Source organism: Halyomorpha halys, unplaced genomic scaffold, assembly GCF_000696795.3.
Source record: "Halyomorpha halys isolate HHAL.00 unplaced genomic scaffold, Hhal_1.1 Scaffold299.1, whole genome shotgun sequence".
Taxonomy (NCBI): domain Eukaryota; kingdom Metazoa; phylum Arthropoda; class Insecta; order Hemiptera; family Pentatomidae; genus Halyomorpha; species Halyomorpha halys.
The window spans coordinates 268,410-292,241 of NW_027107963.1; the positions used below are offsets into that span (position 1 = coordinate 268,410).

At 28.5% G+C, this 23,832-nt stretch overlaps 4 protein-coding genes across 14 annotated transcripts in view; 2 read left to right on the forward strand and 2 right to left on the reverse strand.

Annotated features, from left to right (window-relative positions):
• LOC106680923 (meiosis-specific nuclear structural protein 1) overlaps nt 1–421 on the reverse strand; it is a 7,550-nt gene extending 7,129 nt beyond the window's left edge. The window contains exon 1 of one of the 3 annotated variants that reach the window (XM_067046330.1): nt 403–421. Coding sequence is in view for 1 of the 3 variants with exons in the window: in XM_014420954.2 (XP_014276440.1) it covers nt 152–154 (3 nt within the window). In the remaining 2 variants the exon portion in view is untranslated. The other 2 variants (XM_067046329.1, XM_014420954.2) reach the window with 2 other exon arrangements.
• LOC106680924 (D-ribitol-5-phosphate cytidylyltransferase) lies at nt 360–13,095 on the forward strand. Of its 3 annotated transcripts, XM_014420955.2 has the most exons (7): nt 360–662; nt 834–1,047; nt 1,175–1,422; nt 3,590–3,740; nt 4,842–5,068; nt 6,511–6,706; nt 12,751–13,094. In XM_014420955.2, the coding sequence occupies exons 1-7, from the start codon at nt 570–572 to the stop codon at nt 12,789–12,791; spliced, it is 1,170 nt and encodes a 389-aa protein (XP_014276441.1). In that variant the 5' UTR covers nt 360–569; the 3' UTR covers nt 12,792–13,094. The 3 variants fall into 3 exon arrangements, with proteins under 3 accessions (XP_014276441.1, XP_014276442.1, XP_024216228.1); XM_014420956.2 differs by lacking the exon at nt 6,511–6,706 and having other exon boundaries at nt 12,751–13,095; XM_024360460.2 differs by lacking the exon at nt 12,751–13,094 and having other exon boundaries at nt 6,511–12,123.
• Nucleotides 13,096–13,282: 187 nt separating this feature from the next.
• On the reverse strand, nt 13,283–14,516 carry LOC106680927 (V-type proton ATPase subunit F 1). Its single transcript, XM_014420958.3, has 5 exons — nt 14,357–14,516; nt 14,186–14,267; nt 14,030–14,112; nt 13,826–13,948; nt 13,283–13,694 (listed from the first exon to the last, which is right to left on the reverse strand). Exons 1-5 carry the CDS (start codon nt 14,408–14,410, stop codon nt 13,665–13,667), a joined length of 372 nt encoding a protein of 123 aa, XP_014276444.1. The 5' UTR covers nt 14,411–14,516; the 3' UTR covers nt 13,283–13,664.
• Nucleotides 14,425–23,832, forward strand: part of LOC106680926 (protein lifeguard 3) — a 16,721-nt gene continuing 7,313 nt past the window's right edge. The window contains exons 1-4 of one of the 7 annotated variants that reach the window (XM_067046336.1): nt 14,425–14,560; nt 18,848–18,978; nt 19,079–19,236; nt 21,434–21,487. In XM_067046336.1, coding sequence (XP_066902437.1) covers nt 19,094–19,236; nt 21,434–21,487 — 197 coding nt within the window. In that variant the 5' untranslated portion in view covers nt 14,425–14,560; nt 18,848–18,978; nt 19,079–19,093. The other 6 variants (XM_067046334.1, XM_067046337.1, XM_067046331.1 and 3 more) reach the window with 6 other exon arrangements.

Sequence of the window (23,832 nt, forward strand, 5' to 3'; positions counted from 1 at the left end):
TATATATATATAAAAAGATCTTTCTACAAGTAGTTGAAATTTCCAAGAACATTTAAAAATATTTAATCAATTGAAATATTAATTCATTCCTTGATAACAATAAAATCAATAAATGTGCTCATTGAAATATTAAGTTAAGAATATTACTTGCCATGTTCTAAACCTTACTGAGATCCTTATATGGATAAGTAAAATACATAAAAACAAATTGGTCCATTCAAAAAATAAAATGAAACATATGCCTTACTGTGGTAAGTAACCATGGTAAATAATAAACTGCCTTCTTTTTCCATCACCATCTTCCTCAATTTGATTGAGATGAAAAAAAATCAACAAACTCGTTGCTGACAACAATATGCATTAAGTGTAAACAAAAACAGATAAAAGTAACAGTTATATTACCTCCCATAATATTTACATTCGGCTGTCAGCTTCAAAATGTCAAAGGTTCTTAGGAACATTGATTTTGTTGCATTGCCTACAGCGTTCACTAACTATTTCTCAGTTTTAACCCTTTTTGAACTAACGAATATTATTAAAAGAAAAGTTGCTTGAGAAAACTTTGAAGGATGGTGGAATTTGATGTAGGAGTTGTAATGCCTTGTGCAGGTTCTAGTGAGAGGATGGGTGGTTCCATACCCAAACAGTACATCAAGATTATGGTAAAGATAGTTTAATCCAATAAAAACTTTAATTCATTAGGACCCAGAAGTGAAATTATCACACTTATTTTATTAAACTGACTTATTCTATAACTTCATTTCATAGTAAGCTGCTCATTTTGTTTTGTTAACTATTTTTTAAAATTTCTGTAACCTTAAAATTTGTTAAAGGGACGACCATTGTTTCTTTATGCTGTTGAAGAATTCAGATCATTAAAGTATGTGAAGAAGATCTCACTTGTAGTGGATAATGTGGAACATGTTTTAAACATTTTGCAAGAGTATGGTCTTAGTGAGTGCCCAAAAATTTTGCTGACAGCAGGAAGCAGTAGTCGGCATCGATCAATCAAAGCTGGCCTCCAGGAATTACAGCGTGTGTGTAAAGGTATTATATATTACATTTTTGTAGTCATTACTGGTCTATATCCAGAAGTAAACTTAAAGATTCAATTTCAAAGGTTTTTTTTTACTCTAACTTATTGAAATTTAACTATACAGTATTTTGGTTTCAGACTCCGAAATTAAAGTGGTAATAGTTCATGACGGTGTCCGTCCTTTTGTGTGTGTGGATTTATTAACTGATTTGATTAAAGCAGCCTCAACAGTAGGTGCTGCAGGTTTTGTTAGACCATTAGTTTCAACTGTCCTCAGTACAAATCAAGAATCTACTATGGAAAAAGCATTGATTAGAAACCAACACGTAGCCAGTGAAACACCTCAAGCCTTTCAGTTTTCATTATTAATATCTGCTTACAACAAAGTAATTTTTTTAGTTTACTTCCAGAATCATATTACGCACCAAGTTTAGCATTATTGATGTTCTTAAATTTTTTTGCATGGTTTCTGTTTTAGTCCAAAATTAAACAATTGTTGTTATGTTTTTAATGATGTTGTATGCTGTAGTACTTCTTGATTAGTATTCTTGATGCTTATTGCATGCCATTCTTCACCAACATTAGGATCTTTCCTTTCTTGTTGAAAATATTAGATGGAGTGGATCATGAAGTTGATAAGCTTTGTGTTGCTGGAAATTATTGTATGCAATAGTTTTTATAATCTTAATACGAGTAATTAGTGGTCCCCATTTGTGACAGGAATAGTATGGAATCATCCAACAAAATGTTCTTTATTTGTGTTGTGACTATTTTTGTAATTTATTTTATCTATTTTAGGTTTGTATAACAATATGTAATAGCATGTTGTGTATGATACTAATTTATTAATGAGTTTTTATCCAGTTGTCCTAAAGTTGAAATTATTATTATCTTTATTTTTTAGACATTCACTGTCTTTCTAATTTTTAATAGATCCCATCATCCTGCCCTTGCTATAGAGCCACTAAATAGTGAACACAGCACAAGCATAACCCACGCTGTATTAAAAATCAAAGCCAGCTCACATCTAATCAACAATATACATGAGCCTAGACCCATGAAAAATGCTTTAATTGAAAAATAACTTTATATTAAATTTATAAAAGATATTGTTCTGTAGTTTAAAAATATGAAAGTAATATTTGAATGATTTGATTGAGCTATAAACAAAAAAAAAAAAAGAAAGAAAGTTCACTAATTTGTAGCTAATATGGAAATCTCCAATCTTGTATTATTGTACAGCCTTGTATTGTTAGTTTATAATTTTCTTGAAAATTAATTTATTAAAAAAGTTATGGTGTTAGTCAAGAATGATTGGCCTCAAGAAGTGTAGCATGCCCTGGAAACCTTAATCTAACGATGTTTTATAAAATTAAAAATTCCTAGTATCTATGGTATAATAATAATAATAATAAACTTCTTTATTTATTCTGGGATTGATCCCTTTAGAATGATATTACAGGCGTCAAAATTAGGCTTTAGAGCCTTAGAGTGAAATACAAAATAAAAATGAAATTATAAAATATAATAAAATAACGAATTTGAAAAGATAAAAATGAACAACAATAATTTACAGAATATATAAAATAAGAATAGAACAAATAAAATAAAATCATTTGTCGCATCATAAAACATATGATGACCAATACTTCTGGTAGTAAATAAAAAGAAACAAAAATCTAATACAATTAAAATAAAATTAATAAATGAAAAGGTACAATTTCTGCTAATATACATATTTAGGTTGTCGAAGATACAGGGTTCAAAGATTAGAAGGATATTAGAACTACAAATAAAAGAGGGAATAGAATTCCATAGGTAAGAGGAATGGATTAGGGGAAATCTATCAAAGGCTGCGGTTCGGTGGGCAGTTACATATAAGTCTGAAGGACGAGAGCGGGTATTGCTGGAATGCACCGAGAATTTAAACTGAAGGATATGAGAGATGTACGATGGATGGGGGGATTGGTAGAGGAAGCAAGCAAGAAAATATTTACGGCAGAAGTAGGGGTAAAGCCACTTCAACTCTTCATAAAATCGGGTGACAGAGGCGTCCCTGAGGACCCCACAGATGAATCGTACAAAGCAATTATTTAACCGTTTTAATAAAAGTTATGATATATGTTCTGTATTTATTAAATTCTGGATTCTAATTTTATAATTTCATCTTGCTCCTGTTGGATTCCACATTTCATTGTTTAACTTAGTTCCTGTTTATTGATGATGAATTGTTGATTACAGAATAAAGCAAGGTGTTCTTGAACTAAAGAAATTGATTGTTCAACATCTGTTAATTCTTTTATTTTGTGAAGAGTCATTCACTAGTTTTTCTCTAGACTGTTAGTTTAATTTACTGATAGTTCACTTATGAGGCATAACTTTATCCTCTATGACATGATTAACTAGGTTTTGAAACTATCAATTTTTTATGCATGAGTTGTTTCAATAAATTAGTAAGTTAACATTTTAACTTTCAAAATCATATTTTATATTTCAAGGTCATAAATATTATTATATCATATTTTTATAGTTTTAATGTTTACTTTTTTACAGTGTTCAGATGAAGAAATTGATAATGGAACTGAATGTTTGCAGCTAGTTCTATCTCATTGTGGCATAAATGCTAAACTTATTTCTGGAAAAGAAGAATTGTTTAAAGTGACTCATAAGAAGGATTTATACCTTGCAGAGGGACTTCTTAGAGGTATACTTTAAATATATAAAATACTTAATTCTTTTTAAGCTATAAAAAGTAATATGATTAAATTAAAATCAAATTGATTTCCCACCATTATTATTTATAGCATGATTCTCTATCAGTGGATCAGGATGGCTTAGATTCAATGAGGGCAAATTAAAAATTCTTCATATTTTCCAGCTTACTTTGTACTGGTTTTTGTTCATATCCTTTCTTATTAAAACTTTTATTCTTTCTTATTAAACTTCTTTTTCAATTTATATTCCTGAAGAATTAGGTTATAGCTTCTGGTTTTCATTTATTATATGATAAACAAGTTATGGTAGTACTCAGGTTCTGATAGAGTTTCTCCTCATCACTTCTATCTAATTAAAATTATTATTTGTAATTTTAATGTAATTTACGTGTGATATTAGTTAAATCGAGCAACATTAAAAATTGGCTAAAATTATATAACAGTATGGGCAGATTATAACACCAAAAATAATAAAAGGGATGGCTTTCTAGACCACCTGCCCCCTAAACACTGATTTAGGAATGGTCCTAATTTACCTTTGAAATATTGATCTAAAATGATTTGAGGAATCTTTAAAAAAAAAAATTAATAGTAAAAAATTAAATTTTAATAAAAATTGGCTAAAAAGTATATCTTGTATAATGTTCAAATAAAAATAAAGTGTTTAAATTCTTTAAGTGTCCCAATATTTTTTTATTTAGGCTCTCATCATGTACATATGTTATATCATGTAATTGTATATTTTAGCCAGATATAAAAAAACATGTAATGAGAAAATCAAATTAATATTTTGGTAAGTTTAAAAGATTTTTTGTAATTAACATTTTTGAAGTCTAAGAGTATATGTACAGTAATAGAAAACCTAAATTTTGGCCATTCCCACCCCTTTTTACAATATTTATTTTCATAGATTGTTGTATTTTTTAAAAATTTATTTATTTAACTTATGTTGCTACTTTTTTACTATAAATCCTTAGGAAGTAAAATTTACCTGAGTCACCTAAATTTACTCCTACACAAATTTATACCCAAGACCCTGATTTTATTGTTTATTTTAATTTTATCAGTTGAATTGAATTTGATTGTTATAGAAAAAACTACAGATGTTTGTATAATAACGGATGAAGAAAATGAAGCTGTAAGATTACTTAGTGATTCTCTTCATGGTAAAGTAGGAAGCCTTGAGGTAGTTGTTGGCGATCCTTCTTCTAAGAATTTGGATAAAACCTATAATATTGTCATACTTTTTCATAGTAGAGAAATACAACAAGATCTCCATCTTCTTGATTTTGCATCCCTAATTGATCTTGATAAACAGGTATAGTGTTATTTCCATTAATTTATAATAACTAAAATGATGAAATTAAAACATGAGGTTAGAGGAAAGCAACTAATTAATTGAGAATATTAAAAGATAAGAGAATAAAAAAAAGATATGAAATAAAATACAATAAATAATAAGAATTAAAAGTATATGAATATTAAAAATAAAAACAGTATATATGTAGGAATTAAATATTAAACTAGAAGAAAACATAATAAATTAAGTTTAACATACTGTTATATAAGAGGTACAATGGAGGTACATACATTCATTTTACTATATATATTGTCATTTGATTTATTATACTTCACTATTGAACGGACTACGTATGATAATAATATTTGAGTTAAACCTATATTAGAGATGAAGTGCACCAGCTCTTTTTTGTATTTTTCAAAGATTTTAGAATGCTTAAGTGGCCATGTAGCTCCGTGTGGTGTGCAGGTTTTTATTAAATTGAATCTTTGTTGTTCGTATGAGGTGCAACAGAAAAGTAAATGGTTGCAGAAATCAGTGTTTGTTATATGAAATCTTTTAAAGTAGTGTTTAGATGGTCCATGCTCTGTCAGTAGTTGAGCCAGTTTGTGATGTGTACTTTTTATTTTGCTATAGTTTTGAGATGTTATGTACTTGTGAAGGGGTCGTCCTTTAGTCAAAAGTTCTCAGCATCTGTCTCTTTCATTACCGTAGATCCCTCTGTGACTTTTAACCCATTGTAATGAAATTTTAATATTTCTATTTATAATTTTGATTATGTTGTGTCTAATTGTCTCGATACGTAAGTCGTTTTTGATTTTTGATTGAGTTTATTAATATTTTGTTGTTGGTGTAAATATTAAAAGATAAGGTGAGGAAAATATTAAACAAATACAATATTGTTTTCTGTAAGTCTGCCTAAAACTCTCCTTAGGCAGTTGATATCAAATTTGGTTGAGATGAGGTTTTCAAATGATAGTATTTCATATTGCTTTATGAAAAATGGCTTCAAACATTATCATCATCATCATCTGTGGCACTAAAACTCTTGTAGAGTCAAGGCCTACCACAACTTTGTTCACCAATCCTCTCTAATGGTTGCCGCTGCTCTCCAATTGCGGATTCCCAAGATAGACCTGGCATCTGCTGCCACTCCTTCAAACATTATGGTCTAGAAAATTTTATACATAAAGAAACAAGTTCATTGTTTTCTTTATGTTTACTCATAATGTTTTAGCATTGGCATTATTGTTGGAAAGTGAACATAGTTATTGATCAGTTAAGTGTCGAATATTTTAGCTTGTTTTAAATTTTCTTATATTATGTTGTTTATATAGAAATTAATTGTAAATTATCAATAATTCTTTCAGATATTATTAACTTTTTTTTTTTTTTGGTAATTTTATGGCCTTTCTTTGTATTTTTAATTATATTATGATCATTGTTATTTTTTATTTTAGGGATTGATAATTCATGTCATTGAACATGGGTCAGTAGAAGGGCTTCAGGGAGTTTCTGTCTATAATCTTCATCGAAACTCCCGTAAGATGGCTCATAACTATGAGAAACTACGTAAAGGAGTTGTTATTGTGCACTCAGTTTCATCCAATGAAAACCAGCGGCTAGTTGATATACTAACCACTGTTGTAACATCAGGTTACCAAATTTTTTCTGGACAGACACTTTTTATTTAAAATATTTTAAAGTAATGGTTTCTTCCATGATTCAAAGGATTACGAGAAAACCAATTTAGATGCAAGTATTTTAATTATGCCTAGTTATAAATTGTTAGTCATCGATTCCCTCATGGAAATGATGACTAAGTGGATCTATAAGGTTATCAACCCAGACGTACATGATTATATGTTTCTTTAGTTAAACAAAAAAAAAAAAAAGATACTGTTCTATTCTAGTCAACAACCTTCATGTACTATTATTTCCTTTACTTCCCGTATTGAAATACCTGAAGATACATACTTCTATTATTTCCTTCCCTTCCCTAATCGAAATGCCTGAAGATTGATGCAGAAGTTTTAAAATTAAAAAAACAAAGTCAGTATATTTTATTTTATTGACCTCCCTATTTTTTTTTTATATTTAACCAAAATTGTTTAATATTATTTAAAATTACATCAAACCTACCATTTCCTTCATTATGTCAGTATTGCATGATGTCGGATACTGGTTATTTATCCGACCTTTATTCTGCTACTTAAGTAAGTTTCATGGTACAATACTACCCAAATGCAGTGGGTTTTTGTAATACACAGCTACTAATTGATCATACGAGAAAATATAATGATACAATATTTATAACGCAATGCAGTGTTCCTTTTCTTATACCTAAATTATATTAAATTTTTATTTATTTTTTGTTCCTTTGTATTTTTTTTCCTTTTTGTTTTGTTATTAATTCTGCATTTTATTCCATCTGTATATCCCTTTCCCTCATATCTCATATTCCTCTTTTCCGGTGATCTGCCGCAAATATTGCATTCATTACAAAAGTTTTATTTAAATTTTTTAGACTCATTTAATGTCAATACTTTGAGTAAGCACACACACAAATAAGTAATTAGAATACATTATAAATAAATGAAAATGTAGAAATAAAATAATATTAAGAAATAATGTCGTCAACAAATAAATAGGTTTAAAACTAATAAATTAGTTCAAAATAAATAAATAAGCCAGAAAGAGAACAATAAGTTCAAAAGAAATAAATAAGTTAAAAACCATTAAATAGGTTTAAAAAAAAAAAAAAAATTAATAATATTAAACACTCTCAACTAATTATCATGCAGGTGATGCTGTAGGATGCTCTAACAGCCCAGAATATTTTTGGCTAAGATTGCAATATTCCCAATGCTAACACATAGGTCTTCTAAAAAGTTTCTTTTTAAAATTTTTAAAACTATGTATTTAAAATTGTTCTGGGAGGTGCGAACTAAATAAATAAGGATTAGTTGTACTGCCTCAAAGTAGAACCAATAAACAATCCTTAACTTTCTCATGTTGACCTAAATAGGACAGTACCAAATAATAAAAAAGAAAAACACATAAGTGGATTTATTTATTCATTTATAAAATATAATCTATAAACATTATATTATATTTTTTATCAGTTAAGGAATATTACTAGGGTGTATGGAAGAGAGAATGTACTATCAAAACTCCCTGTTCCAGACTACTGGTAAAAATTAATTATCTATTTTTTAAGTTTCATTAATAGCATGATATAATTGCCTATTGTGGTGATAGTTCTCCTTATATGGTTTATAGTATGTGTCAATATTTTTGTTACAACATAACCTCTAATGGTTAATATATGTCAGAATAATATTGACTATGTACGGGGATTTGTTTCAACATTGAGTACTATACTTAGTAATATTACTATATAAATACTGCAGTATTTCTGTATTTTTAATTTATTTTTTAGTTAACTGCTCTTGATCTTGCTGAACTTCAAGGTTAATATTTCAAATAGCATTCCTTTTAGCTTTGAATTAGTATCAGTTATCAACTAATTATAATTAATTAAATTTTTATGATTTTTACATTTTTTAATTTATAGCTTTTGCCCGCCCACCATGTCTTCGAGTAGCACACTTTTGAATTGATTATTTAAAAAACATTGATCTTCGATCAGATAATTATTACTATACAAATATATAAAATACTCTAATGTTGCTAGTTGATGATTTTTATGAGGCCTTAGAAATTTTTTCACACCAAAAATTAAATAAATTGTAGATAATCTGACAAAAATGTTTTACATAGAATTTAATTTTTTAGTAGGTAAAACTTTCCATAAGTGTTTTAATAAATTGAGCAATTAATTTTTTAAATAAATTTTATACTTATTCCATATTAATTAAACAATTGACCAATGGGTGCTGAGATAACTTAACTAACAAATATTATTCAAATTCTTACTATTAAAAAATATAATAATCTACTGTGGGGCCTTTGGTATGTTAGAAAACAATCCTGATTTGGAAATAAAAAAACTCATATCAAATCAAAATTCAATAAAGCAATACAAAAATAAGTATTTAATAAAATTGTTGATGATAAATATTTTTCATATTTATCAGAAGTTTTCTTTTCTATTGTTTTTGATCAATATCAAAAAATTTTATATTTTTTTATTTTTATATTTTTTTCCCAAGGTTTTATATTGTTCAATACTATTATAATAAGTATACTATTTCTAACTCTTTTGAGAATCCTGTCTTTTGTTGTTATGGGTCATTCTCTACAAGTACTGCATTTTCTACCATTAAAAAAGTAAGAAATTTTCATTGATTTTTTTAATTAAATTTTGTTTCCTACCTTTTTATGAAAAGGCCGTCATAGAAATTCCTAGTTTTTACATTAGATCAATTTAAAAAAAAAATTGATTCCAAGGTTGTAAGGAAATAACGGAAAATCCATAATATCTTAATATACTAACAGTCTTAATATCTCAAAAATCATCAAACTGTATGATGAAAAGTCATAACTTTTTAAAAAGCCAACTGACTTCATAACTAAAACATTAAATTTTTCAGTAAAACTGGAATTTATTCCAGTCGAATGGAATTTATTCTGGTCGTCTAGATCGATGACTAATTAGCATCAACTGATTTTAAATTGTAGATTGTCGGCTTGTTGCTAGGCGATGCCTTAGCAATGGTTTAACAACCTTATCAATGGTTTCTCTTACTGAATTATTTTAATACAAATATAAAATATATATGTCTCTTTTTAAATAAATGAAAATCGTAACGGAAATAACACAAATAAAAATAAATATAATTGAATTAAATACTAATACTAAGTAAATACTATTTACAACATAATTATTAAACATGGCGTTAACAAAACGTTAAATTTATTTGAATTAAAGGGTTTTTAGCTTTTTTATCGTTACTGTGCATACCCCAAACTATATACTTTATTCCCGTAAAACAAAAAAAAATGAATATAATTATTTATACTTTGAAGTTACCTAAAATATAATAATAAATAATGAGAATAAAACTATTAACTGAAATGTTCTAAGCTATGGAAGCGTTTGCACTTCAGGGTCGTGAGGTTTTTCAACTAAAGGGCTCATGGTTTGCAGCATTCAGGAATCGAAATAATGATTATAACTCCTCATGATGTGTAAGTTCGTTGGATAATTAGGTTTTAACCAACTCCCCGAGGTTAGAGAAAATTTACCAGGGTTGTGAGGAAACAGATGGAGACGCTCATGAATCCCAACAATTGGTTGCTAACCAGGTGAAAACAAATGAGCTATCAAAATATAGGAGGTTACAGATGGATTTGTTGGGAATATCCAACATAATATATGTGTTTTAAACCAAACCATTTTTTCTATTAATGTATGTTATTTAGAATTGTCCGAGTTTTCAAACGTTCCAGGGTTGTGATGTTGACATTTATTATGATGTCAAATCTAAATGGTGAAGATAAATTCATTCTCCTTAAAGTACTTAGTGTTATGAGTATTCTTGTCAAAAGTCCCACCTCAATTTTTCTGTGTCTCTATTCACGTCATTGATAGGAGACCTCTAATATGTAAAAGTTTACCCTGAGACACTCCAGGGTTTTGAGGAAATCAAACTTTGAGAATTTTTTATTACCTGTTACTGTAATAATACGACTAATTTAAGTGAGTGTGTTTGTAGTACGGTCCTTCCTCTAAATAAAGACTTTTTTTATATTCATATATTAATAGTAAAGACCTGCAATCAGTCAGGGACACAAATTGTACATTGTTGAGAGAATGACCCTTATACTATTTATGTTTTTATAACTTTTTCTACATCATTCTTTTATGTTTTTTATTTCTAAAGGTATGATGATTCATTTACATTGTCATATTCTTTGATAGTATGCAGATCCACTTTAACTTAGCTTGATTTAAATTATTATATATTATTTTGAACTAATCTATTCTAATTAAACTGAATAAGTTTAACTTTCCGATTTGTTTTATTACTTATTTAAATTAATTTACCATGAATCCTATTCTAAATAAAAAAAAAAATTGACAATTTTTATTAATCAGTACTATAATTACTAAATAAATGACAAAATTTAATTTAAACCCTCTTATTAATAATGTACTGTGTAGTTAATGAAATTTGAAAAAAAAAAATCAATTCACATTAATAAGAGCTATAAAATGATCAATTGATCAAGTATGTTATTAGACTTAGTTTATAAAGCCTCTTAAAACAATGATAGCGTTATCAAATATAGTTTCAAGGAATGATTTAACTGGTTTCTAAAACTAATAACTGGATGGAAAAATGTATTTTGTTTTATTTCTTTATAAATGTATGTAAACTATCGAGTGCATTGTAAGAGTTATATATTCAGTTTCTATATTTTTTTCCTAATATATTGATTGTGACTATGATAATCTAGTTATAGTATTAACGGTATGACTGTAAAAAGTGCAAAGTACTTAAGTTGATGCCAAATAAGTTCCAAGTTTAATTATGCTATTACTAATGTAAAAATGTCACTGTTAAATATTAATTTTAAGAAAAACATTGTGAATTCCCATTTTATCTATTTATAGAAACTTTTCAAATTGCAGAATCTGCCCAGTTTTAGTTGTTTTTTTTTTCTTTCTCTTGACTAATATTGGTAGTATTACCTTGCTTCATTTATTTGGTAACCCTCCATTTGATATGTATGTTATTCATACATTACTTGTACATAAAGCTTTCATTATGTGCCATGTAGTATGACGCAGGTGTCCAAAGCATTTAATCAACATAAATGAGTAATGCAATAATAGAGTTTGTGCTATCCAGATATTTTTGTATTGAATTATTTTTTTGTGAAATGTCTCGATATTGATATTTATTTTTGTCTGTGATATAAGTTGTCAATAACCACTCAATGATATAAGATGTGATATTCAGTTATTATTGAATTTTTTTATTTTAATTTTGAAAAATATTTAGAAGTAATATAATTTATAAAAATATGAAACTAATTAGTTTTAGATAAATACTTATTCTATGGATGTTACTACCTATGAAGTAACAATATTTTCATGTGATTGTGTATTATACTTATATTTACTGTTTGGTGTGTAATTTAATAGTAAAATATAATAATCGATTATGTTTTAATTTTTATTTTACCCTAAAAATGTTGCTTGATTTGTTCATATGAACCAGCAGGACAGAAAGTTTTTAAATCTAGTTGAATTTTTTATTATGTTTTAACTTTTAATTGATAAAAGTAAATTTATTATTTATGTCAATATTGTATCAAAAGAAGGTCCTAAGCTTAAATAAAAAATTATCTGATGACCACTTCCATTTTCAGTACAGAATTTATACTAGATATTTATTTTTTTAATTTAAGGCCAGTTATGGAATACTCGAGGACTTGTTTACTTTAAATCAGATAGACATTACATAATAGATCAATGAAAAATACAAGTGGTTCATCATGGGAAACTTTAAAAGTCATTTCTTTAAAATATATATGTTGTTTTTCAACTTTGGATTTGGATAGTTAGCTAAAACCCTTTCATATAATATAAAAAAACAAAACAATATATGTAAGGATTGAGTAGATGATGCTACTGAAGGAACAAATTAAAACAAAGTTTACAAAATATACTCCTTCTTTCATGAGGTGAATTTTAACTCATCGATGAACATTCAATGTATTTGCAGGTAAACTGATTAGAACTTTATATGTCCTGACGAGAAGTTGAACCTGTTGACTGTCTTAATTAACCAGAAACCTCCACATCCTTTGTAACTGCCATTAACCTAAAGAAATGATTTGTTGGAGCAGAATGAATTCCTCAATAAAAAACATGAAACAGAGGCAATTAATATTCTCTGGAATTACAATAAAAAGGTATTAACTCTGGTCTGCATCAGTAAACAGATCTTCATATCTAATTTATTTGTAAATAATTCTAAGTTTATCATTAATGGATTGTGCAATAATTTTAGAGATGAAAATTCAAGTCTAGTATAAATTAAATTCAAATATAGCATTTTCTGACCCAAATATCAATATATTTGGGAGACTCAGCTGAAAAAAAAATAGGTTCAAAGAGTTTGGGACTTCAGTACCTAATATTAATTAAAAGAGAAGTTCGATGTTGGATAAATAGTTCTATAAACAATCATTAACATTAGCAAAAGTTGTAATTAATAATTTGAAGAGGGGAAGGAAGAAAGCTATAGACAAATATAAAGGGAAACATTTATTTTTTATAATTTATTTGAAACAATTTAATAAACATATGAATTAGTAAATGTGAAGGTTATATATACAATGAAATTAAACTTCTTTTGTTCATAAAATAAACTACCTACCTATATTTTCACCATTATAATGCTAATATTATGGAACAAATCATCAAAATTTTGGAAAGATCTTTACATATAGGATATCTATACACTGTACATAAATGATATCTTGATAATCTAACAAACTAAACAGTTTTTATTCCATTAATACTCCACAGTAATCATAACCACTTAATTATTTTAAATTTTATTATTTTCTTCTTTCTACTTTTCAGTAGTAAAGTGTTTGGCGAGTGATAATTCTCCAGGGCATTGCAGCATGATTAGAGCATGTCTTCTGGATTGAACATACCCTAAAGAAATTAACAAATTTTATAAAAACAGATGAATAAAAATTTAATTAATACATATAATTTGAATAATCAATTTCCTACAATACTATTTGAATCCTATGATGTAATAAAATTTATGACATCCAACTTACCTTGGCTCTACGCAGTATAGAATCCTTGTTGGCATCATAAGGATGATCTTTTGAAGGAATTTCTAAAATTGCAGGAATTGGGTGGATGTGAGCATCAATAACATGTCTAATCATCTCTGCAATCTTAACATATTACAACCAGTAACATTAGGATGAATTCATCATTAAACAAAATATACAGGATTAAATATAATCAATTCTTACATTCTGGTTGATTAAAATTATATCAATATCATCTCGTTTTAAAAAGCGTTTAAAAGTATCTTCAATTTCTCCCACACTTGAATCTAATAACAATAAACATGAATATTAACAATGAGATTAAAATTTTAAATTCCAAAAATGGGTTAAATAAATTACTTTTATCAACAACCATGAAATTCGTATGCCTATTTTTGTTTATTTCACCAACGCCGCCCAAAAGAAAACCAACACAGGTATCCTAAAACACATATTGTTAAAATTATGGGCAACGCCCACTTCTGAAGTTTATATATTTCCAGTTAGAATATTCTAAAACCATTGAAATACCTCATCTCCAATCACTGCTAAAAGCTTCCCCTTTATAGCGGAATGTAATGCCATTTTATGATTTCAGATTATAAATGTTTCAATGAAGTTTAATATAACATAACTCCCGAAACACAATTATTGAAGCTGTCACAAGGAGTGAACGCAACGTTTCCTATCGATATATTACTTCAATGGGAGTCGGAGATAGTAAACTGGAAAGAGGTATGCAAGATCTATACATTCTAGTTTCCATTTTAGCAATAACTGAAATGTAGTAGTACCGTATAAATTAAGTTAAAAAATGCAATGATGTCGAAATTAAAGTTATTTTGGTTAGCATGTGCTTCTATGAAAATAGTATCTTCTTTCCACCTCATTCTTGATTCTAATGTGTCATTATTCTGCCTAATCTTCCAACTCTTGCTGTAAACTTAGGAGCGACAAGTAAATTCTTTATGTTTATTTTGTTTTATAAATCTAATTACATAGTATGGTCAATCAAAAAATGTTCAAAAAGCTTTATAGTCCTCTTTCAAAATTCATTTTCTGTATATTTAGTTTTTGCTCTGTCTTATGTTTTTAAATATTAGTCTTATATATTTTATCTTATATTTTTAAATATAAGCTAATAACAAAAGAGAATACCCAAATGGTATTCAATGGCGAGTAGGTTGGTCGATGAATGACATGTCACAATCTCACAATAGGAGATCATAACTCTAAAAAACGGCTATCCTTCCCCGCCGGACCCGCCCCGCTAAACCCTCGGAGAGCGAAGGCCCTATATTACTTTTGAAATAATAGGGAAGGAGAGACTTTAAGATAGAGCAATATTTAAAAAGCGCCTGTAATTGAAAAACGGCATCATACTTGGTAATCAATCTTCTCACCGGCGTCTTTTCTCGCAACTGAACTTACTTAATTGTGTTTAAGTTGAATGCTTTGCAACATTAAACTTGTAGTTCGTCAGCTTAGTGCTGGCGTTAGATTTTTATTTTTCTCTTCTGCAAAATTACCCTATTAATCAGGTTTTTGTCTCATTTATACATTGTGTGTATCTGTACAAATGACTGGTAAATACATATGTTATAAAAATATTAAGTTAAACCGTTTCAACTGATTAGTGCCCCTTTATTTCCTCCAAATATTCCAGATTTTAATGGATTGCTTTTAAGATTGGAACTGGCGTTGTTTCTACATAAATGAGGTTGTCGAGGTGGATGTGTGTGATGGTTCTAACTCTAATTGAATATACGAGGTACTCTATAGCAGAAGGACTCGACATTGCTTGTTCATACAGGTTAGGTAACTGTCAAGAAAAGAATGGACAGGGTGAGTCTTACGGGTACCAGCCAAAGTTCTCAAAGAATGAAAATTTCGCTCTGCAGGGTACGCGTCTGCAGTCTCGAAGGGGCAGACAAGACCGACGGGTACAAACCTTTGGTCTTTACGATAGGAATACAAGCTGTAGGACAGAGGAGGTGACCATCAAGAACTAGCGTGATATAAAACACATCAGTTTGTCAAAAAAAGGTGGAAGAATATACTGTATCTAAATGTGTTTATTAGCTCTTTCCCAAGAGGTACCCTTATATACTCGTAGCCTTGGGGTAATCAATCTGTCAAGAATGAAAAGGCCAGTAAGAGGCATGACCTTAAGAAATTGCTTTACCTTGAATCAGTATATTCTTTTGTATGATATATTTGAACAAACATGGGTAGTGTTCTCTAGTGGAAATCGATGGAGGTTAAAGGTCTTCCGTATGCTTATAGACAATGTCGCTACAAAGTAAGGTCTTAATTTCTACATTTTTCTTCTCGAATTTTCTAATCCGCCAACAGTTTTTTGCATAGATTTTATAAAGCTCTGCTTGAACATCTCGATAGCAAGAAATAAAAATACGATTTGTACAATATAGACTCTTTATTGAGTTCTTATGGCATTACTAGATATCACACACATATGAATTAAATTCTATTGAATGAAAAATAAAATAAAAATTCATCAGGTTTACTTCCTTGAGCTTATGGCATGGATATGACAAGCCATTTGATGTAAATTTTCAGTAAAGTAGTTTTGAACAATCCTACAATTATTATTTAATGTTTTATGTAGTTTACATTCTGTACTATTTTAGATTTATGAATCTAAAATAGTACAGAATGTGAACCATCATCCACCATCGTAAATCCAACATATGTGTTGGAATCATGGTTTCAGACGATCTAACATAAGAATTAGCTGCATCGAGAAACAAAGGACCATCTTGTACAAAATTCTAATTGTCTTGTGATCCTTAGTCATTCAATCGTGCAATTTCTGAGTTACGCATAGATATAATACAACCCCTTACATCATAAGAATAACAAAATTAATTTACGAATGCAAATCATGAAATCTTAGAGTAAATAATATCTTTAAAAGTTTTATATAAAACGTTACGTATCCTTACATGTACTAGGAATATTAACTGCAGGTATAAGTGTTGAATGGGAATCGACATTCAACAGCCATTACTACCTTCAACTACTTGCATGCTCACAAGCTTACTTGTTTTTTTCTTACCTTCGGCCATTTCTTGCATCTGCGGTATTTATCAAACAGTTTACCACTATTAATTCGAAGGATACTAAATGAGATACTGAACAGTTAGAATCATTCGCAATGTTTCTTTCGATTCGTAAAAAACAAAACGCTTTTCGGCCATTATTTAACCAATCACCTATAACAATAAAGAGAAATAAACGCATAAAAGAAGCACTCGCAGTCTCCTCTCCACTTAAAGTGTTGAATGATCGCATTTCAAAGTTTTTTCGGTAATTCATCAGTTTTACACATAACCGATCAATCTGAACGTCCATCATTGGTTTTACTGTCATTCCGGCTGTCCGTGTACACGTTGGTCATATGATTTATTAAGAATACTATTAATTATAACACTCATCATGATAGTTCACGACGTTCCTGGTTATTACTCCCACCGAACGATTCCAGCAAGGCAAGGGAGCAAACAAGCTTATTTGATGCAGCCCTTGGATGTGCGAAGGCATCATAAGCTCTATGTTGATGACAACAAATGGACAGTAGTAAGTTTTATGTAAGGTTACTTATTTATGTTTTTAACGTTTAGTTCTAGACACATCTCACAAATACTTGAATAGGCCGTGTAGGATTATATTATGTAGCATTTAATTATGAAAATGAAATTTGGACAGATATAAAATGATAATATTGCATTGAAAGATAAAAAATGAACACAGCCCTGTAAGTTTGACTATGAACATTTTTAATAAAAAAAAAAAGTCCAACGAATCCAATTAAAGTTGCTCTAATTAATCTGATCTCAATAACTCATTTTTTGCCAATTTAGAATGATACGATTGAATTGTATTTGGAAAACGAGTTTCAGCAGTAATTGCTTACAGACGGTACGCAATAAAAACAAATAATTGTAAAGGCTGAGGGTTCTACTCGTAATACAACTAGATATGCATAAAACCAACATTTCTGCTGTTCAGGAAATGAACTGACTAGACGATAGACATTTAAAAACATTTTCGCCTATGACAGCCATATAAATACTTTTGCTACTGGTTTTAACATCAGTAAAAGAATGTCACAAATGTTTATTGGTTTTGCCGAGTTATTCCGAGGAAATTCTATCTTTCATAACCTTACAATTGTAAGAATCCATTCCTCCACTGAACCATCTGAAGAAAAAGACTAAGATGATTTTTAAAGTCCACTTGAGAGATGTATGGACAACTATAGCTTTGGATTTTAAGTGACTAATGTATAATAATATTGGGAGTTCGGCTGTAATGCCCAATTTCGCATCTTATAGAATACAAGACAAAATAAATCAACTCCGCAGCATTCAAGTTGCTATAGGAAGCACTTGCTACCTGACACTGGAATGATGGGATTACCGAAAATCAAATAAACCACATTCTGATGAGCGCAAGATTATATATATAGCCTTCAGGTTGTAAAGTTGTTCAAAGGCACCAGCATTGAATCTGACTATTACTTTACTGTTGCACCAGTAAAAGCAATGATGTTGATTATTCGAAACGTGTGAGGAACAAGAAGAACAAACGTAAATGTGTAGAGTCTGAATGAATATGAAACCAAAATGAATTTCAGCAGGCATTCAGACATAAGAATGAGATATAATGTCCATTCAATTCTTGCACGAACAGGTGCAAATATAAAATGGTTGTCATACCCCTAATATATGTTGAGGTGGCTGTGAATAATTAATTAGTTGTTACTTCAATTAAGGATTTGAGATATTGTACATCAATGCGTGTTGAGTAGATAAAGCAATTGGTTAGAAGACTAATTGACAGGATGAGTTTTACGGGAACTAACCGTAAATCCTCTCAGTATGGAAACTTCATTTCGTAAGGAACTAGTCTACAGTCGTGATAAGTCCAGTAATCATCTAAGTAACTAAAATACAGGAGAGTCTGCGATACTTTCAATTTTTCATTTTATTTCCATAGCTGATTAATATGTTGGGATTAGATTTTGAAATCACAATCTAAGGAATTCAGCAGGAAATAAATAAATATATATTGATCGCTGCTTTTCACCATGAAGCTTTTATTGACAAATGGAAGATTAAAAACAAAAGGTTATGTATTCTTCCAATGCCAAGTCTATGTAAATGAGTATTTCATATAAATGTAATATCAACTTATTTTCATTTGAAATTAATATGATTCCATGTTTAGGGGTTAGAAAGAATAATGAGGAAAAGAGTAAGTGCTCTCGAAGAACAAATGACTCTTGATAAGGAACAGATGAGAAGAGAATTTGTTTTTAAAACTTTTGGTCTGCTATCCTGTCAGCTGTTTTATTTTTTGCTTAATCTGCTATTGTTTTTTTGTTTGTGAGTATTATTTAATATCAATAAAACATATTATTTTATTTTTATTTTTAGTTTGTTATGGAAACTAATTTTATTTCTTTTCAAACTTAAAATGCTTTTTGTAAATGTAATTCAGTCAATGAAATTTAATTGGTTATGGAAAATTTATTATCCATGTACCATGGAGCACAGCACTAAGGATAACTAATAAATTATAGAAACTAAAAACAAGATACCGGATTTTTCTCCAGTAAAATACCGAAAAACGTGCAGTAAAAACTCAAAATGTACAAAAAAAAACCCAATTCTTCAATAATCAACTTTATTGTTATTTATTTATTTCATTAATTTATAATATTAATGAAAGCTTACTTAACCTTGTTTGAATAAAATTAAACTCACTAAATATTCTCCAAATGCATGCATACATACATAAAAACTAAACTAGTCTGATTGAAAACCTAAACATTTGTCCATGACGAGGTAGCTAATTGTATGAAATGATTTTATATTCCTATTATGAAAGCTGGAATTCATTTTTTGAATATATTTCAGTATTAAGTTTTATACAAATACATGCAATGCACAATGTTGAAAGAAATATTTTAAAATATTTGCTTTTTAAATTTCCCCAGCATGTTGTTCCGCTTAGCTGTTTAATTAATTGTATATTTACCTTCGCATATATATACCACTAATAAAAAAACTAAAAAGTAATAAGTCAATGTTGAAAAACTTTAAAAAGGTTTGATAAAAAATGTATAAGTATATTCATATTGATTAGATAAGTTGATATTGGTTTGATTTTTATTTAAAATGATATACATAGCTAATATGATATAATATAAAAGAAGCAAAAACAAAAAAAAATTGAAATTCTTATTATTCACAACAAAGCCAGAATGATAGGCTAGATTCGAAGTGAGATTTCAAATTAAAAACAATAGCACTGGATGTTTTCTATATAACAAGCTTATTCCAGAGAGACTTTTTCATATTTACCCGAAACGAATGTTCTTGGAATTTTATGAAGTAGTGCATAAAATCCCAAGAACATTCGTTACTTGTGTGTTAATTGTTTTGTTTTTTGCCGGTTGAATTCCATTGTTCATGTTTTAATCTATGCATTACTTTACCTTAAATTTGTCTATTTCAAACTATAAATTAGATAAGGAAAACGATAATAACGTGAAATCAAAATGAATAAATACTAGCAAACATACACCTAAAGCTTTAATTATGTACACCTAAAAGAGAAATTTACTTTAAGCATCAAATATCATGAAACTAAAATCAAAATTTAGCCAAGAGTAAGACGTACTATTTTTTGCAGGAAAACACAAAACGTGCAAAATTCTGGAATAACACATAACGTGCAAAATAAAATTAGTATTATTTGAATGTCTTATCCTGGACTCTAATTTCTGTAGGGATTTAGTGAAATTTGAAGCTAATAGGATGCAATCGCACGAAACTAAGGTCTCTACTAATGACTACAGATACATATATTGATAAATTTTTAGCAAATCAATGAAATCGTTCAGATCGAATTTCGTTCAGATAGATATCACCTGATCACAACATATAACACTACAATAATAGATACTTCAAAATCAGATATCACTACGGCTCTCATATCACTACATATATAAAAGATTTATAATTAAATTTGTACAGCTGTACCCATGAAAGGTTAGGGGTGCAGTACCTTGTAAAGAAGTATCGTTACTAGACCATCGGTTGTGCAAGGAGGTGATTTGGTCAGAATCACGTTCCACCGCCAGATTTTTACCTAATTAAGGGTAGCTCATTAGATAACACAGTGGCTTACTAATGAGCTACCCACTCCCACAATCCCTACAAACATACAGCAAACATAAATTTCTATTTATATATTTTTAATACCAAATTGTTACATCTAATAACGTTCTGGTGACGTGAATACATTATTTAACATGTATTTATCAGTAATCATGTAAATATAATTTCTAAAGCAAGCATAATTTTATATGCATTTTATGTTAGCAAATTAGATTTCATTAAAAACATAATTAAACTTTGTCATAGGATGATTGTTATTGGAATGATATGTACAAAAAAAATATTTTTTAACTTCTTTAGAACAAAATAATATATTTATTCCTCATTTTATTATGTTGAACAACATTAATAATTATTTAAACTGAGTGTTATATATGAATGATTTCTTACTTTTCAGAGATAGTTTCAAGTTTTATTTAGCAGAGAACATGACGCTCGTATATTTATGTTTGTGAGTAGCTTATAATTTCTGCAATATATTTATTTTTATATTTGGATATAGTTATTATTAAAAATATTTTGTTGGCAAAAAGTATTTGCACCCTCAATTTTTTAAAACTGTTTCATTGGCGAGATCTCACAAAATTAAAAAGAGAACAGAAAAATATAAAATACTAGCAGACTCGGCAATACTTCGGCTATTGCTATATTTAAAGATGTACATAGATTAATTGTACATGATTGAAATTTTGATATAAATTAATATATAGATGAAGTGATAAGATGGTAACTAAGGTAACATAAATGGTAATAACTAACTTCACTGTATAATAAATAGTTAATGCTGGTTCAATTTAGGATACTTGTCTCATTATTTTAGACAATTTGACTATCTATGATAGTTTTATTTATAGATTACATAAAATATGGATAGCTTTTATATAATAACCCTCACTGTGCTTTAATATTGGTACAGTATTGAAACAAATTCATGACTCACCCATCGAAGTGTGGTAAAAGATTTTTTAGGAGTGAAACAAAATTGATTTTCGTTTTTAGCACCTCGGTAAACTCTTAATAAATACGAATTTTTGAAGAAAATCGGATACTAAATGTTTTTGGCCTAAAATTTTCGCCCTGTATAGGAAATTTTGTTTTCTTTTGAAAAAAAAGAAAGTAAAAAATAGAATTAACTTCAACATGACTCAACCAATCTACACCAAACTTGGCCGTGGTTTAGGGCTATACAAACTGTACCAAAGGGCACAAACGTTATCTAATTAAACAAATTAGAACCAGAGATATAAAATGAAACGTTTGAAAAGTTTTTCTTTACTTGAGACTAATATTTCACCATTGTAGAGCATTAAATCTAAATTTTGTTTCCAACGGTTGTTTTAAGGCAGAAATTGAATGACTTTGAGTGGAGTTAAGAACGATTATATAATAATTTCTAATTTTTAATTTCTTTGAAAAATGTTATTTGAGGGTGTCAGACGACGCTAAAAACAAATATGATTTTCTTTTTCCAAAAAAAAAAAATTTGTTGACCTACTTTACTGAAATCCTTATTTTTTTTAAATTTTTAGTAATATTTTTCTTATTCTTCAGAAAGATACAAACGATAGGCATATAATAGCCATGAAAAAAAATTATAACTTTCGAGCTACTCCTCCAAAATATTAATTTTGTTAATAATTTTTTTATTACCGAAAGAATCGGTCATAATCTTTCGGGCAAAATCCTCTATATTTACCAAAAAGCCCTGCCACAATTGGATAAACGGTATGGCAGTGCATAAAGTACCAACAAACAAATGTTCATTTTTATATATTAGATCTAGGATTAATCGATTAAAATTTAGAAATGATTATTACTTAGCAAAAAGAATTGGTACATTATAATTTTATGTTTTTATAAATTGCAAACATAGTTTATTATTATACCCGAATCTTGATTATAATTGACATATATTTATATAATCCTGAATTATTTTATCAATATTGCTTATTTTTGAGAGTTTCTGATTGTTAGAATAATCACTGATTCAGGAATCAAAAATTGTAGGTAGTCAAACATTGGATAAAATATAATGTTTTTATTATATATTATATAAATGTTTTATGTAAAATTAAAAAAAAATAAACGGTTTTATTAAAGTAAATGAAGAATACTTTACACTCTTAACAAAAAACTTTAATCAGTCGATAACATATTAGGCCAGATTTTACTATAGAGATAGTATTGCACTAGGAAATTTTTATCTTGAGAGAAGCTTTAAAATTTCAATATTGATTTTGTTGAGTCTTATTTTGATACTTAATAATGATTCACATGGACTTGATTTTCGCTTTCCAACAAATATTTTCGAACAAAATAAACATATAAAGTGTCATTAAATAAGAAGGAAAACTAAACTGCAAATTTGAAGAAATATGGAACTTAAGTTTTTTTTTGTTTTTTTTATTTATTTATTGATACTTACAACTGTATAAAAAATACAACAAGTAAATTTGATCATAATGACATAATGATATGATACAAGATGAAGAGAAACTACCGTGTAGTAGAACTCTAAAAACAGTTTACTATATAAGGTCACGAGGCCATCTTCTTTTCAGGCGCCTCGGAGGATTGCCAGGGATGGAAGAGGAAGCAAGGTTAGAAACTAGTGGGTATGGGTGGTTAGGGAGTTTATTATGGAAGGAATAATATCGGGTTCGGGCTAGATCGGTTACATAAGGAACATTTAGGTCTTTGTGGATGGTTTTATTAGTAACAAAATAAGGAGCATTGAGGATTTTACGAAGGATTTTTGATTGTAAAGATTGGATACGAGAGGAATTCGAAGGTTTA

Excerpts from the sequence above, each read along its gene's own strand:
- LOC106680924 (XM_014420955.2), top strand. The coding sequence starts at position 570 with ATGGTGGAATTTGATGTAGGAGTTGTAATGCCTTGTGCAGGTTCTAGT. Across the intron at positions 663-833 it reads AACAGTACATCAAGATTATG|GGACGACCATTGTTTCTTTA; the intron begins GTAAAGATAGTT and ends AATTTGTTAAAG. Across the intron at positions 1,048-1,174 it reads ATTACAGCGTGTGTGTAAAG|ACTCCGAAATTAAAGTGGTA; the intron begins GTATTATATATT and ends TTTTGGTTTCAG.
- LOC106680927 (XM_014420958.3), bottom strand. The coding sequence starts at position 14,410 with ATGGCATTACATTCCGCTATAAAGGGGAAGCTTTTAGCAGTGATTGGA. Across the intron at positions 13,949-14,029 it reads TAATTTTAATCAACCAGAAT|ATTGCAGAGATGATTAGACA; the intron begins GTAAGAATTGAT and ends TAATATGTTAAG. Across the intron at positions 13,695-13,825 it reads CTATACTGCGTAGAGCCAAG|GGTATGTTCAATCCAGAAGA; the intron begins GTAAGTTGGATG and ends TAATTTCTTTAG.